This window comes from Equus quagga, unplaced genomic scaffold, assembly GCF_021613505.1.
Source record: "Equus quagga isolate Etosha38 unplaced genomic scaffold, UCLA_HA_Equagga_1.0 HiC_scaffold_16435_RagTag, whole genome shotgun sequence".
Classification (NCBI taxonomy): domain Eukaryota; kingdom Metazoa; phylum Chordata; class Mammalia; order Perissodactyla; family Equidae; genus Equus; species Equus quagga.
Window position 1 is genome coordinate 379 of NW_025792807.1, and position 11,873 is coordinate 12,251.

The 11,873-nt window shown below is 58.3% G+C and overlaps 1 protein-coding gene across 5 annotated transcripts; it reads right to left on the minus strand.

Annotated features, from left to right (window-relative positions):
* Positions 1–4,647: 4,647 nt before the first annotated feature.
* Positions 4,648–11,867, minus strand: LOC124232012 (ral guanine nucleotide dissociation stimulator-like). Of its 5 annotated transcripts, none has more exons than XM_046649006.1 (6): positions 11,106–11,867; positions 10,611–10,972; positions 9,618–9,833; positions 9,155–9,258; positions 8,592–8,658; positions 4,648–4,796 (listed from the first exon to the last, which is right to left on the minus strand). In XM_046649006.1, the coding sequence occupies exons 1-6, from the start codon at positions 11,281–11,283 to the stop codon at positions 4,782–4,784; spliced, it is 942 nt and encodes a 313-aa protein (XP_046504962.1). In that variant the 5' UTR covers positions 11,284–11,867; the 3' UTR covers positions 4,648–4,781. The 5 variants fall into 5 exon arrangements, 2 of the variants coding, with proteins under 2 accessions (XP_046504962.1, XP_046504961.1); XR_006886744.1 differs by having other exon boundaries at positions 4,676–4,796; positions 6,515–8,658; XR_006886745.1 differs by lacking the exon at positions 4,648–4,796 and adding an exon at positions 5,205–5,224 and having other exon boundaries at positions 6,515–8,658.
* Between the last annotated feature and the right edge of the window lie 6 nt (positions 11,868–11,873).

The following is an 11,873-nucleotide window of genomic DNA, read 5'->3' on the forward strand; positions in this document are numbered from 1 at the left end:
GATGGGAATTGGGATCTATAGTAAGCTGGGGGATCACGTGTCCTCAGAGAGAGTGCCAGGACTTGCACAGATGAGAATGGCAAGAGCAATAAAAGAGAATAAAATCACACTGCAACAAGGAGGGGGTGTTACAAGATGGGGGAGGAAAACTGATCTGGAGCAGTCCTGAGTTTTGACCTTGAGCTTTCTGTCCTTGACCCGAATCTGCTTGACGATGTCCTGGGACACAGGTCAGAAGAGCTCCAGAGGGAGAGAGGAAGGGTGGAAGCACAGGGAAACTGAGATAATTGTCCTAAGAAGCCATGCTTCATTTCTCATCTGGGTCCAGTTTCATGATTACTTTTACAGGATGAGAGGAAAAGAAGTGATGATGGTCAAGTCTTTGCAGAGGAAGCTGTGTGATCGTGGGAATCAACCCAAACCAAAGCCCGGATTAAGAATTCCCATCTCTTTGAGGATGTGCAGTTACATATTCAGAAGGCCAGTTACTAGAATGCCATCCCACCCAGCAGTGAGGGGTCACTGGGAGAGCACGTGGGACCAGCCCCAACAGGTCTGCTGGCAGGAGAGAAGTGGTAAGCCCTTTGGCACTTGCCGTACGTAGCCTTGCAAAATTGCACCTTGCTGCAGAGGTGAATTCCTGCGGGGTGCGCTCGCAGGGGGTGCCCCGTCCAGTCCCATACACACCCCTGCCCGTCCTCAGATTTGGCAGAGATGATTCTGGGAACTGGTCTGGGCATCCCATAGCTCCACAGCCAACAATTGCTGGTGACTGTGGAAGATCTGAGGAAACAGGAGGGGACAGGGAAGAGGGCGGGAGAGAGCAATTGTGGACAGGCTCAGCAGCGAGGCAGAGAAAGTGAGCGCCCAAGAAGGATGTGCTGACAGCACCAGGAAAGAGAGGAGACGCTGGTGCCGCTGAGATGGAGCCCGGCACTTCACTGACGTCTCCTTGAAGGGTCCCACGTTTTCTTGCTTGAGCTCTTGCAACTGCAAGATATGCCAATCCTTTTCTTTTATTAAACTCCTCTGTGGGACATAGGAAGCATAGACAGGGATTTCTTGTGGAGGAGAGACTGGATTTCAGCTGAGTAGAGCAAGGAGGGCTTTCCGTTTCACGGTGCTCTCGCGTTTTCCTTTCCGAAGTATATTATTTATCTGCGCTTGAAAGTCACAGAGAGTTATCGACTCGCGGGATGATTCCGTTGTCGCCCTCACAGTGACACAGTAAAACCTACCTAGTCGGAATGGATCATTCCTTCTGTGTAATACTCCAGTAGATTCCAAAGATCATTTCAAAAGCGCTGGTCTATCTCTGTTCTCAAATCAGAGGTCTGCTTCCAGGTCTCCATTTTTCTGCTCTTTGTTGCATGTTAATTCAGAGTTGCAAGGAGGAAATAGCACATTTGCCTCAATCTTTAGATCTCTATGTGCTGGAAATTGGATTCACAGAAATGGACAAGGCCTTTGGGGGATCGTGCTGTCAACAGAGACCTTTTCCGGCATCAGCAACGTGACAATAAACCGCTGCTTGTTAGGACTTGATTGTCTACTGGAGGGATGGAGCTTGCAGTATTATGGAAATCCTCTTTAGAATTGCTTACCTTCACGTGACAGATTTATCAGTTTCTGAGAGTGATGTGTTAAAACATAACCTAGGGGGCCGACCGAGTGGCGCACGGCTTAAACTGGCCCACTCCACTTTGGAGGCCCGGCATTGGCACGTTCGGGTCACGGTTGTGGACATTCACACCGCTTATCGGGCCATGCTGTGGCAGACATCCCACATGTTAAATAGAGGAAGATGGGCACAGATCTTAGCCCAAGGCTAGTCTTCCTCAAGGGGGAAAAAAAAACGAGGAAGATTGGGAATGGATGTTAGCTCAGGGTGAATCTTAGCCCTTGGGCATCTTCAGCTGTGGTCATTTGCAAAATATGTAGACCATGCATGTACTGGGCAAGCCCAGGCAGGACAGCGCAGCCGGCCTCCCGCCTGGGTGCTTGGGGCTGCTTGTTGTGGAGCCTCTGCTGGAAGCGTCTGGGTGGATTCAGTGCAGAGAATGATGACGACGGACTGCCTGGCTTCTCCCTCAGAGTTTCCCCTGAGTTTTCTCCATCCTGACATACAAAGCAGACACTGTCTGGAGCCCTCGTGTTCCTCTGGGACTCGGGCTTCCCTCTGCTCCTCAGCCTGGAGAGGAGGAAGCCCACGTGTGGACTTCAGGAGATTCCTGACCGCGTTTTGTGGGCCAGCACGTCCTGGGCTTGAAGTCCCCAGGGAATGAGCAGAATCCAATCCAGGTAGGACTGCCATGACCCAGGCCCTTCAGGAAGGCAGGTTATGGTCCCCTAACCAGGCAGAGCACCATGACCAGCCTCGGGGTTTGTGGAGGGCGAAGGGAAGATGAAATGGGTCCTGGAAGAAGGTGCTTATAAATACCAGCTACCGAGAGGGAACCAGGTGCAAAACCGTGCATTTGATGAGTATGAGTATTATTTCTTGCTTCTGTTTGGAATAAGTTAGAGTGCATGATATATTTGTGTGTGAGTGAACATATATATATACCTCTCTCTCTAAAATTTATATCAAAGTAACATAAAGACTGATGAGATACAGGTGCTGCACATGTGGGCCTCTTTTTGATGGCGATCAGTTCATTTTTGGCCATTGGAAACCCAAAGAGGCAACGAGTTATTGTCCTCTGCCGTCTGGTAGGCTCATGACAAACAAAGCACTGCAACCAAAGGGTCGGCTCTCAGGAGCCTCATGGCCCTGTGAGGGAAACCCCTTGGACACGGTGTCTTCCTCCTGGGCCTGGGCTAGCCTTGGGACTTGGCACTTCTCTTTCTCTTTGGCGGGAAGGTACAGCCGGCTCCGGCTTCCATTTAGAAAGCCATCTTCCTGGATGGCTGTGCCATACCAAGAAGGGCCTGGGCTGCTGGGAACCAGAATTCCTCCTCAGCTGCTGGCCGTACTGAGGAGGCCTCCCTGGCAGGGTTCACGCTGCTGTGTGTCTGGGTGACACTTGCAGCCATCAGAAAGGAGGGGAGAACTCAGAAGGGCCAAGCACTTCCTGTGGTCCTAGTCTTACAGGGTCTTTCCCGGGGGGGTTGGGGGGGGACGTTCAAAATGCCAGGTAGTAACCCTCTAGCTCCTGGTCACCGGGTGGGTTCTTGGAGTGAGCTCGGAGCAGTGTCTGCTCACCACCAGACTGGAACCATTTAAGTATTTTAATTTTGTCAGGCTGTGTTTACCAGTCATCCGTTTGCTTGCGTTCCCTGCTGGACCCCTCAACCACCCTCCTCTCACGACTCATCTCTGAAAGCTTCCAACGGGAAAGATTCACACCCACACCGTAAACGGAGCATAAGGCTGGGCAAGAGAACACAGCCCTCCGAGGGGCTGCATGGTTTATAGGCTCAGGTCCTCCTGCCCCGTTAGGATGAGTCAGAAACAAGATGCCTGAGTGTGTGAACAGGTGATTGCCTGAGACCACACACCTCAGAACCACAGGGGCCCAGAGAGGGAGAGTATAGGTCATTCTTTGGCCAGGATTATGGTCTCTTATGTTTGCAAAGCGGAGTCCACCCGTGATCCGTCAGACCCTGCCAGGGAGGAGTGGCCACGAGGTACGGGACAGAGAGGCCGAGGCATTCGAGGGAATTTCTGCCCTTCCAAGAATTGTAGAAGGAAGTGCACGGAGGCAGGAAATCCTGGTGGACAAGGAGCAGTGATCCTCGGGAAAGAAGCCCAGATGCAGCCTTCAAAGCTGCATCACAGACCTGTCCCCCTGGATACCAAACTTGCAGGGAAAGGAATTCAGAGCCGTGGACCGGGATCCCAGAGGATTCCAATCCAGGTGAAGGGTGAACATGGAGCCCCCAGAGGGGCCAGGGGAGGGAGGGTCCTGCCTGCCCTTAGTCCATCTGCACATGACCTTCTCCGGCCTTGACCCTCCACATGCACGTTTTGAGCTTTTACATCGTTCTCTGCACTTAGAGCTGCTGCTGTCCAGAGCCTGATTAGAAAACGACAAGTTCCTAACATCTGGTGAAGAGGAACCTCCACAAGAGAAGCCGAAAACGTGGCCTCTCCTCCAAAGGGGTGGAAAAGCAGCCACTGTCCTGGGGCAGGGCGTGGTGCTGGCCCGTGCCATTTTAGAGACACCCGCATTCCAGTGGTTGTTGCTCTGCCTGTGAAAGTACCTCCACCCTCTAAATGCCAGGAGTTCTGGGTGCTGTCTCTGCTCCTGGCCCACGTGAAACATACTGAAATGAACCCGTCCTCTGAGTAAGGGGGGCGCGGAGGTGTCCTTCAGTATCCAGGGAGGGGCCTGGCCCTTCTCCCTTCTCTCACATACAATAAGCCGAGACCCTGCAAGATTTCTTCATTCCAGGAGGAACGCGAGAGTCTGTGTCTCCTTGACACGAGCACAGGAGGGGCAAGAACCAGACCATGACTCGCAGGCTGGAACCGAAACAGGATTTTAACATCAAATTCAAAACTAGCACTAACTATTAACACCAAAGAAATACGGCCCCTTCCCAAGTGGTAAACAGGCGCTGGGGTGGAGATGCCAGGCATGTGGGGTGGGGTCGTCCCCTCCCTCTTGGGTTCCAGGGGTCCCAGGAAAAGGCTTAGAATGTTCTTCTCCCCATCAGCATGGGAGGAGCCGGCCTGGGGCCCCGCGTGTTTCCCAGCTGTGTCCCCGCCGCTGAAGAGCAGGCTGCACTCGAGCTGTTGGAAGGACCGGGATCTGCCACTGTTGCTGGGTTCTGCGTCAGGGGTCTGGTGACTGAAGAGAAGACACTGATGATTGGGGGGTCACACCAGTATCCCAGCCCAACACCTCAGCCCCCCTGCATTCTGCTCCAAACCTTGTCCTGAGTGTTCAGTCAACACTACCCCATTGTCCCTGACATGGGAGCTGGCATTTCGCTTCACCCATTTCACAGAAGAGGAAGCTGAGTCCCACAAAGGTCAAGGGAATTGTCCCTCACAGGCCTGGTCAGCAGTGGAGCTGGGATCCCCGTGCCGGCTGTCCGTCTCCCTGGGCCCGTGCTTAGCCTGAAGCTTTCCTGAGCCCCTGGCTTCAATCACTGCCTGTCTGGACACTCACCGAGCCCTGAGCTGAGAGATGCCCGGTTCTTCTTGGGCAGGAAAAACCGGCGCATCTTGCCGGCCCTCTCCTGTGGGGGCTCCAGGTGGCAGGACAGGCTGTAGCTAAAGGACAGAGTGGACTTTTCAGCTACCGGGAGCCACACCTCAGGTGACCCTCCCAGAGACGGCCAGCAGTTGGAGTCCCAGGGCCCCACGGGGGACCATGCGACAAGCCCCGGGACTGACCCGGAAGCCACGGGCACGGGCTCCCTGGAGCTGGCCATCAGAGAGAGTCCGCCTTGCCCTCACCAACTCCTGCCCCGCCTCACCTCTCATCCTCGCTGAGGGGCTCCATGGCCTCGAACCAGGCCCCAAATCGCTCCTCCGCCTCAATGTGGTAAAGATGGACTGCCTCCTGGAGCAGGAAGATCTGCTGGGTGACTTTGAATTCCTGGGAGAAAGGACATGATGCAGACAGGGCCTGGGTGGGGGACCGTGCTGGGGACTCAGACAGGTGAGAAGAGGGTCAAGGAGCTGGTCTGGGGTCTTGGCTCACATGGGAACCCTCCTTCCCTCCAATTCCGTGCAGGACTTGCTCGTTCTCACAGTTGGCTTGAAATAGCTCCTCCTGCAGGAAGGTGTCCTTGGTGCCAGCCCCTTCCCCCACGCACCAATGGGACGGCTTTCCCAGCTCTGGGTGCCGAACTCTCCCAAGAAAAGCAAGGCCCAAGGCATCGGGCCAGAGAAGGTCTTCCCCGGAGGAGTCTCTGATTGCCACAGCCCCACCCTCCGCACGGGGAGGCCACAGCTGCTCACCTCACTCCTTTTCTTGTAATTGATCTCATTTCCCTGGAAGGCAGAGAGCCAAAGTCCATGAGCAACAGCCCCCTTAGCCCATAGCTAGCTCCCATCTCCACCCTGTCTCAGGTTGCACTACCAGCAGGGTCGACCAGGGAGCAGGCGCTACCAGAAACGGGAATGGGTCCCAGGCAAGACTCTGAGCTCCAGAGCAAGGAGGCCACGGGGCTATGGCTCAGGGACATTCTAAGACAGCCCTCTCTGACAGACAGACAGACTGAGGCCTTGGGCAGCAAGGGATGCTCAGCCACTCGTGTGCTTCCTGCCTTGGAGGGGCCTGGCTTCACTCCCTGCAGGGGCGGGGCCTGAGGGAGAGGCTGAGTCCAGCTCAGACACACCCTCCAGCAGCTCCGCAGTCAGGCAGCCTGGACTGGCGGCTCACCTGGATCCTATATTCACTCATCACTGAGATGGGCATGACACCCAGCTCCCGGGGTGGCTGTGAGGCCCTCACGAGAGGACTTTGCCAAGGGTTGCGAGCTCAGGCCTCAGTGCAAGTCTCTCCTCCCAAATCTCCGAATCCTGATCCCCAGCCCCACCTCCAGGCTCACTCACCTCCAGGTAATCCTCCATGTTGGTGTCCAGCAGCAGCAGGTAATTGAGGAATGTGCCAAGGAAGGGGACGAGCCCCTGTGCCAGCGGGGTGGAGATGGTGATGAGATCCCGCTCTCAGGAGCCGTCAAAGACCTCTCCTCCACTCCTCACCCCAGCCTCCTGCCCAGCCCAAGCTGCCCACCTAGGCGGCCTCCCCCCAATTTCCTCCTCTTCTCTCCTCCAGGAACCCCAAACTCCTCCAGGCACCTCCCAGCAGCCGGCTCTGGCTAAACCCAGGGTACGGGGTCCCCGCCCCTCCCTGTCCCAAATCCGTTGTGCGCCCATCCGTTCCAGGCCTCCTCCTGGTCACTTCCAATGCAGGCATTTCAGGTCTGTGGCACCAGGAGCAGGGCTGGAGGAGAAAGGCTCCCTCTCTGCTGGTAGAGACCTCCGGATAGGAAGGGGAGTCCCCTCTCCTGCGACTCCTGGGCCCCTCCTCCACAGGCACCCTTACCTTCTGGGCACCTATGGGGCCCGCCTCCAGGCTGGTCAACATAGAGGTCGCCTCCTGCCAGGGTGTTGACAGGGCCAGTGAGCCGATGCTGCCCTCCAAGAGTCCTCCCAGACCCCTCCCAGATCGGGGACCCTGGACATGTGGCCCCAGTCACCTGGTGCCCCTGCGGCTCCCACCTCCAGGGTGCTCTGATTCCAGAGCCATCCCAACTCCAACACTCACTCCTGTGTGACCTTGGGCCCGCCCAGGCCTCCCTGAACCTGTTACCTCGTCCGGAAAGTTTGAGGAACTCTGTCTGCCTCCCACAGTCTCCTGAGGCCCAAGCGTCATCTGACCGTCATCACTGCTCTCCGCTCAAGCCTGCCTTTGGAGCCAGGTCCAAGCTCCCCACATTCCTCCCCACCCTTGAACCTCGTCACCCACTGTGAGGCCTGCGCCGCGGCTCATCTCCCTCTGGCTCCCAGATGAGGAGACCAAGGCCCACAGAGGGGCAGGGACTTGCTCAGGGGGCCCCAGAGGAGAGGCTGCTCCCCCTCCCAGCCACAGGCCCTGTCTCCTCTGCCTTCACACCACCCTCTGCCCAGCCGCTGACCACAGTGCTGTCCTCGGGAGTCTCAGGCTGTGTTCGGGCCCCCAGCTGGGCCGAGCCATGGATGGAGGGAGATGAGGTGTCTCAGGAGGCCTGGTCAAGTGGCTTCTGCCAGCCCCAACCCCCGGGAGTCTCTGATCCCAGGCCGAGGCCAAGGCCTTGCTAAAGCCCTCAGCTCCCTAGGATCCCCTCAGGGAGTTCCCCTGCACAGAATTCTTTCTTCATCCGCTCAGGATGGGGACCCCGAATGCCACGTCTGACTCGCAGGGGAGGGGGCGACCAGGGCACTGCGGGGTGGCATTTGCTTTCTGTTTTACGAGGAAACTTCTGACGTCTGGGCAGGAAGGATCCCTGAAGAAGCCGTCAGTTCCCTGGGCACTTGCCCTTGCCCTCCGGGGCACATGTCATCGCCAACAAGGACCTGGGTGAGCATCCCACTGGGACTGTCTGCAGCGCCCACTTTAGGGGCCAGAGTGGGGAGTCACAGAGGGGACACAGATCTGTCCCAGGTCCAGTGTCCGTCCCAAGGCTGGGAAGCCCCTGAGTGCCCCCGGCCCGTGGGATCCGGCAGTGCCCATCCCTCAGGCAGGCAGGGTGCCCTTCTTGCGAGGCACAGTGAAGACAGAAGGAGCAGTGGGGCCCTGGCTTCCTGAGCACAGACTGGGCTGCCTTCGGAAGAGAGGAAGCCCGCCCACTCGCTCCAGCCAGTGGCCAGGAGGAAGATGAAGGGCAGCTGATGGAGCAGCATGGAAGCCAGACACCGGCACCTTCTGCCAGGTCCTCAGCCTCCTGGAACAGTCCAGCCCGCACCATTCTATCCCATGCCCCTGGCCTCCTGTCCCAAACTGCCCCCACCTGCCCATGGAGCTAGCACATCCCTCTTCCTGTCCATCTTTTCCTGACCAACTTCACGTGACAGGAGAACCAAAGCTCATCCTGCCGGGTCCCCTCCCCTCTCGCTCCCCCTCCTTCCAGATGCGCAGCCTCCGTCTTACCTTCACCAGCTGCCTCCTGCTCACCCACTGGTCTTTGATGAACCTCTTCAATTTTCGAGAGCTCTTCCTGAGGGGAGAGGAAAGAAGGAAAGAAAACCCGGGGCGGTTGAAGGCGAAATGCCTTTTGTTGAGAACCCGGAAGGTTCAAAGGGCCTGGGGCCTGGACGAGGGTTTTCCCTGGGTTCTTCGGAGCTCTGAGGTCACCGTGGGACTCGGGTGGAGGCTCTCCTGTGGTCACCTGGGGCCTCCATTCCCACTCCGACTGAGCACATTGTTTCTAACAGTGTTGGTTGCCGATGAGGGCTCCGTTGCTGCGAAGTACACCCTTGGAAATCTCCAGTGTGGCTCAGTCCAGGATGTGCCAAGGGGGGAACCTGACTCCTGAAGCAGAACCACTGCCTAAGGTCTCAGAGAGTCTCAGAGACCCGAGAAAGGAGGCCAGTCCCCATCCCTAGGGTCCGCTGCCTCCCAGATGGTCCTAGCTGAATGAGGGGTCCATGGCAGTCGTACGGGGGATGTCTGGTCCGCCCTGGTGGTGCTTGGATGGAGCACGGCCTACCCACCTGGCAACTCGTCCCCATGTCTTTTGCAGACGGCTGATGGAGGGGCTCTGCAGAGCAGACACGATGGCACGCAGGGACGCATAATTTCCAAGGACTCGGCACTCCTGAGGAAGGGAAGGGAATGAGCTGCGACGGCGGGCTGGAGCCCTGCTTCCTCTGGCTTGTGTCCCCTCATGGGCTTCTGCTGTCCTGGATGAGGCAGATGCCCAGGGAAGCGAGGGAGGGCACACCTGGGAGCTGATGAGTAACGCTCGCGGGCAGGAAGATTTTAGCTCAACCCAGGGCGGGAAGGGAGCTTCCCACCACTGGGACCAGCACTCAAGGTCAGCAGGCCCTTGGCAGCAAGGGGCCTAGGACTTTGCCGAGGCCCAGGCCACCGACTTCAAGGCTGAAAGCTGCGAGAGGAGAAGGGGCAGTCCCCCTGACTCCAGGGAGGGGCTCCCTGGGCCCTGCCACTACTTACCTTGGCCACCTGAATCCACAGCTCGACGACTCTGGCCCTGTCCTGGGCCGTCATGCTGAGGTCCCCAAGGCACGTCGTGATGACACAGCGGGACACGTGAAGAAACTGGTTGATAGTGGCCCCAACGGTGGGAGCCAGGTACTCCTTGCTCCCATTGGGCCGCTGGCACCACACAAAACCCAGGCAGTGGCGGGGCTCCACCTTCTTGAACAGCTCCTGGGGAGGATGGGGACTGTCACCTGACCCTGCCACACCCGAGCTCAGAGTCTGCAGGCCCCCGCAGCCCCAGGCAGGAGGCACTGGTCAGCTGCAGCTCAGGAACCTGAGGAGGTGGCCTGAAGCTTCTGGGAGTCTCTGGGTTTTGTCTGTGTCCACTGAGGCCGCCCAGCGCAGGATGACCGAGGACCCAATAGGGGCGGGGAAGAGAAGTCCCATTGGCTCGCAGCCCAGTCTTGCTTCCCCCAAGCACCAGAACACGGCTCACACCTGCCCATCTCAAGGGGCATCTTCCACCCGTTCCCATCACCCTCTGGTCCCACTCCCCTTTCAGATGCACGTTCCCCCGAGGCAGCAACAACCGTGGGCTTTGTTTGCCTGTCTGCCGTGTAGGTAAGGACGCACTAGGTGTCTAATAAGTACGGAGGCTGTTGAGGCCTCCTGGGCCGATGGGTGAGTGACCCAGGACTTGGCAGCACTCCAGTGAGCTTCCCTCCCCCACCAGAGGGCTATTCTCTGCCCCGCTTCCTCTCTGTTCGACCTCCTCCATCTGCACAGCCACTCTGCCCAGCAGGTGCCCTTAGTGTGCTCTCTACTGTCCATGTGGGGACAGCAAGACTTGGGGGCCAGAAGGTGGCCCAGGTCACCCGGTGGGTAAGTGGGGGAGCTGTGACTTGCACCCACATCGTTGGATTGCGGCTGAGGGAACAGGAGGTCTGGGGCAGCTGATGGCCCACCAAGGCGGGCCCCACCTAGCCCAAGAGCCCCGCTGCTCACCGCATCCATCCGCGTCAGCTGCTCGGCCACCAGCTTCGGAGGGAAGTCCAGCAGCTTAGGCCTCTCCTCTCTCAGCTCGGCGCTCACTTCTGCGGTGACTTCGGCAGCTGGAGGCAGAGTTCGTCCAAAAGTCAATGGCGCATCTTGCTCCAGCTCAGAAGCTGGCACTGGGGCTGAAGCTGATGGCCCTCGCTCCGGCCCTGGAGAGGCCGATGGAGGTGAGGCTGCTGGAGGTGAGGCTGCCGGTGGTGAGGCTGCCTCCAGCTCCGGCGCGGACGGTGGAACTACAGCTGGAGCTGCCTCTGGCCCCGGAGCTGGCCCTTGCTCTGGCTCTAGAGCCGGCAGGAGCTCTGGAACTGGCGCTGCAGCAGGAGAAAGAGAAAGTTTCACCTACGTACCCGACTTTACAAGACAGGAGAGACTCCGCTGTCTTGAAGGGAACCCCAGCCCATGAACCCCACCGCAGACAGTCTTCCCAGACTGCAGTCCCCTCACCTTCCAGCTCTGCCCTCCTGGGCCCCAGATGTTGCAGCTGGACCTGGGGAAGGTAGGCAGGGCCTCCCAGGTGCGACCCAGGCCAGATGACACGCGGAGAGGCCAGCCGCATCCTGAAAGAGGGAAAGGGCGTGGGCTCCCAGAAATCCTGCATTGGGTCCAGCCAGGTTCCCACCATAGAAGACGTGGTATGGGCGGAAGCAGTTGGGCCACAGAGCCAGAGGCCTGGCCGTCACTTCCACACTGTCCTCCCAAGGCACCCTGCTTTGGGTCTGGGCCCTATGCCTGCCCCTTTCCACCAGGGGGGAATCCCACCCCGGCGCTGACTCCTGTGTGGCCATCCTGGCAGTGGCAGGCCTGCTCATCCAGCAGGTGGAACACGGGGTTTGTGTGAGTCTCTTCTTCCCACTGCCACTCTTCTCGCAAAGAGCCTGGACACAGTCCAGCCCAGCCCTCCACGCCCTTGTGCAAGTGGACTGAGGACTGAGGCCGATGTGTGAGCGGCTCGCTAACACCCCTCCTCTTCTGGGCCTGCTGGTGGTGGTCAGAAGGGGTGGATATGGAGAAGGGGAAGCGGAGGGAGGCGGGACTGTGGTGGGGATGGGTCGCTAGGGAACAGCTCAAGCCAGCCTCCCCTCTGGTTCCCAGGGGCTCTGGGACCCCACCCACAGCTCTCTTTCACTCCTGTCCCCTTGGAGTAGAAGCCATCAGACCTCAGCCCTCCCAGAGGAATCAAAAGATGAGTGAGATCAGAGTTGTGCCGGGCCC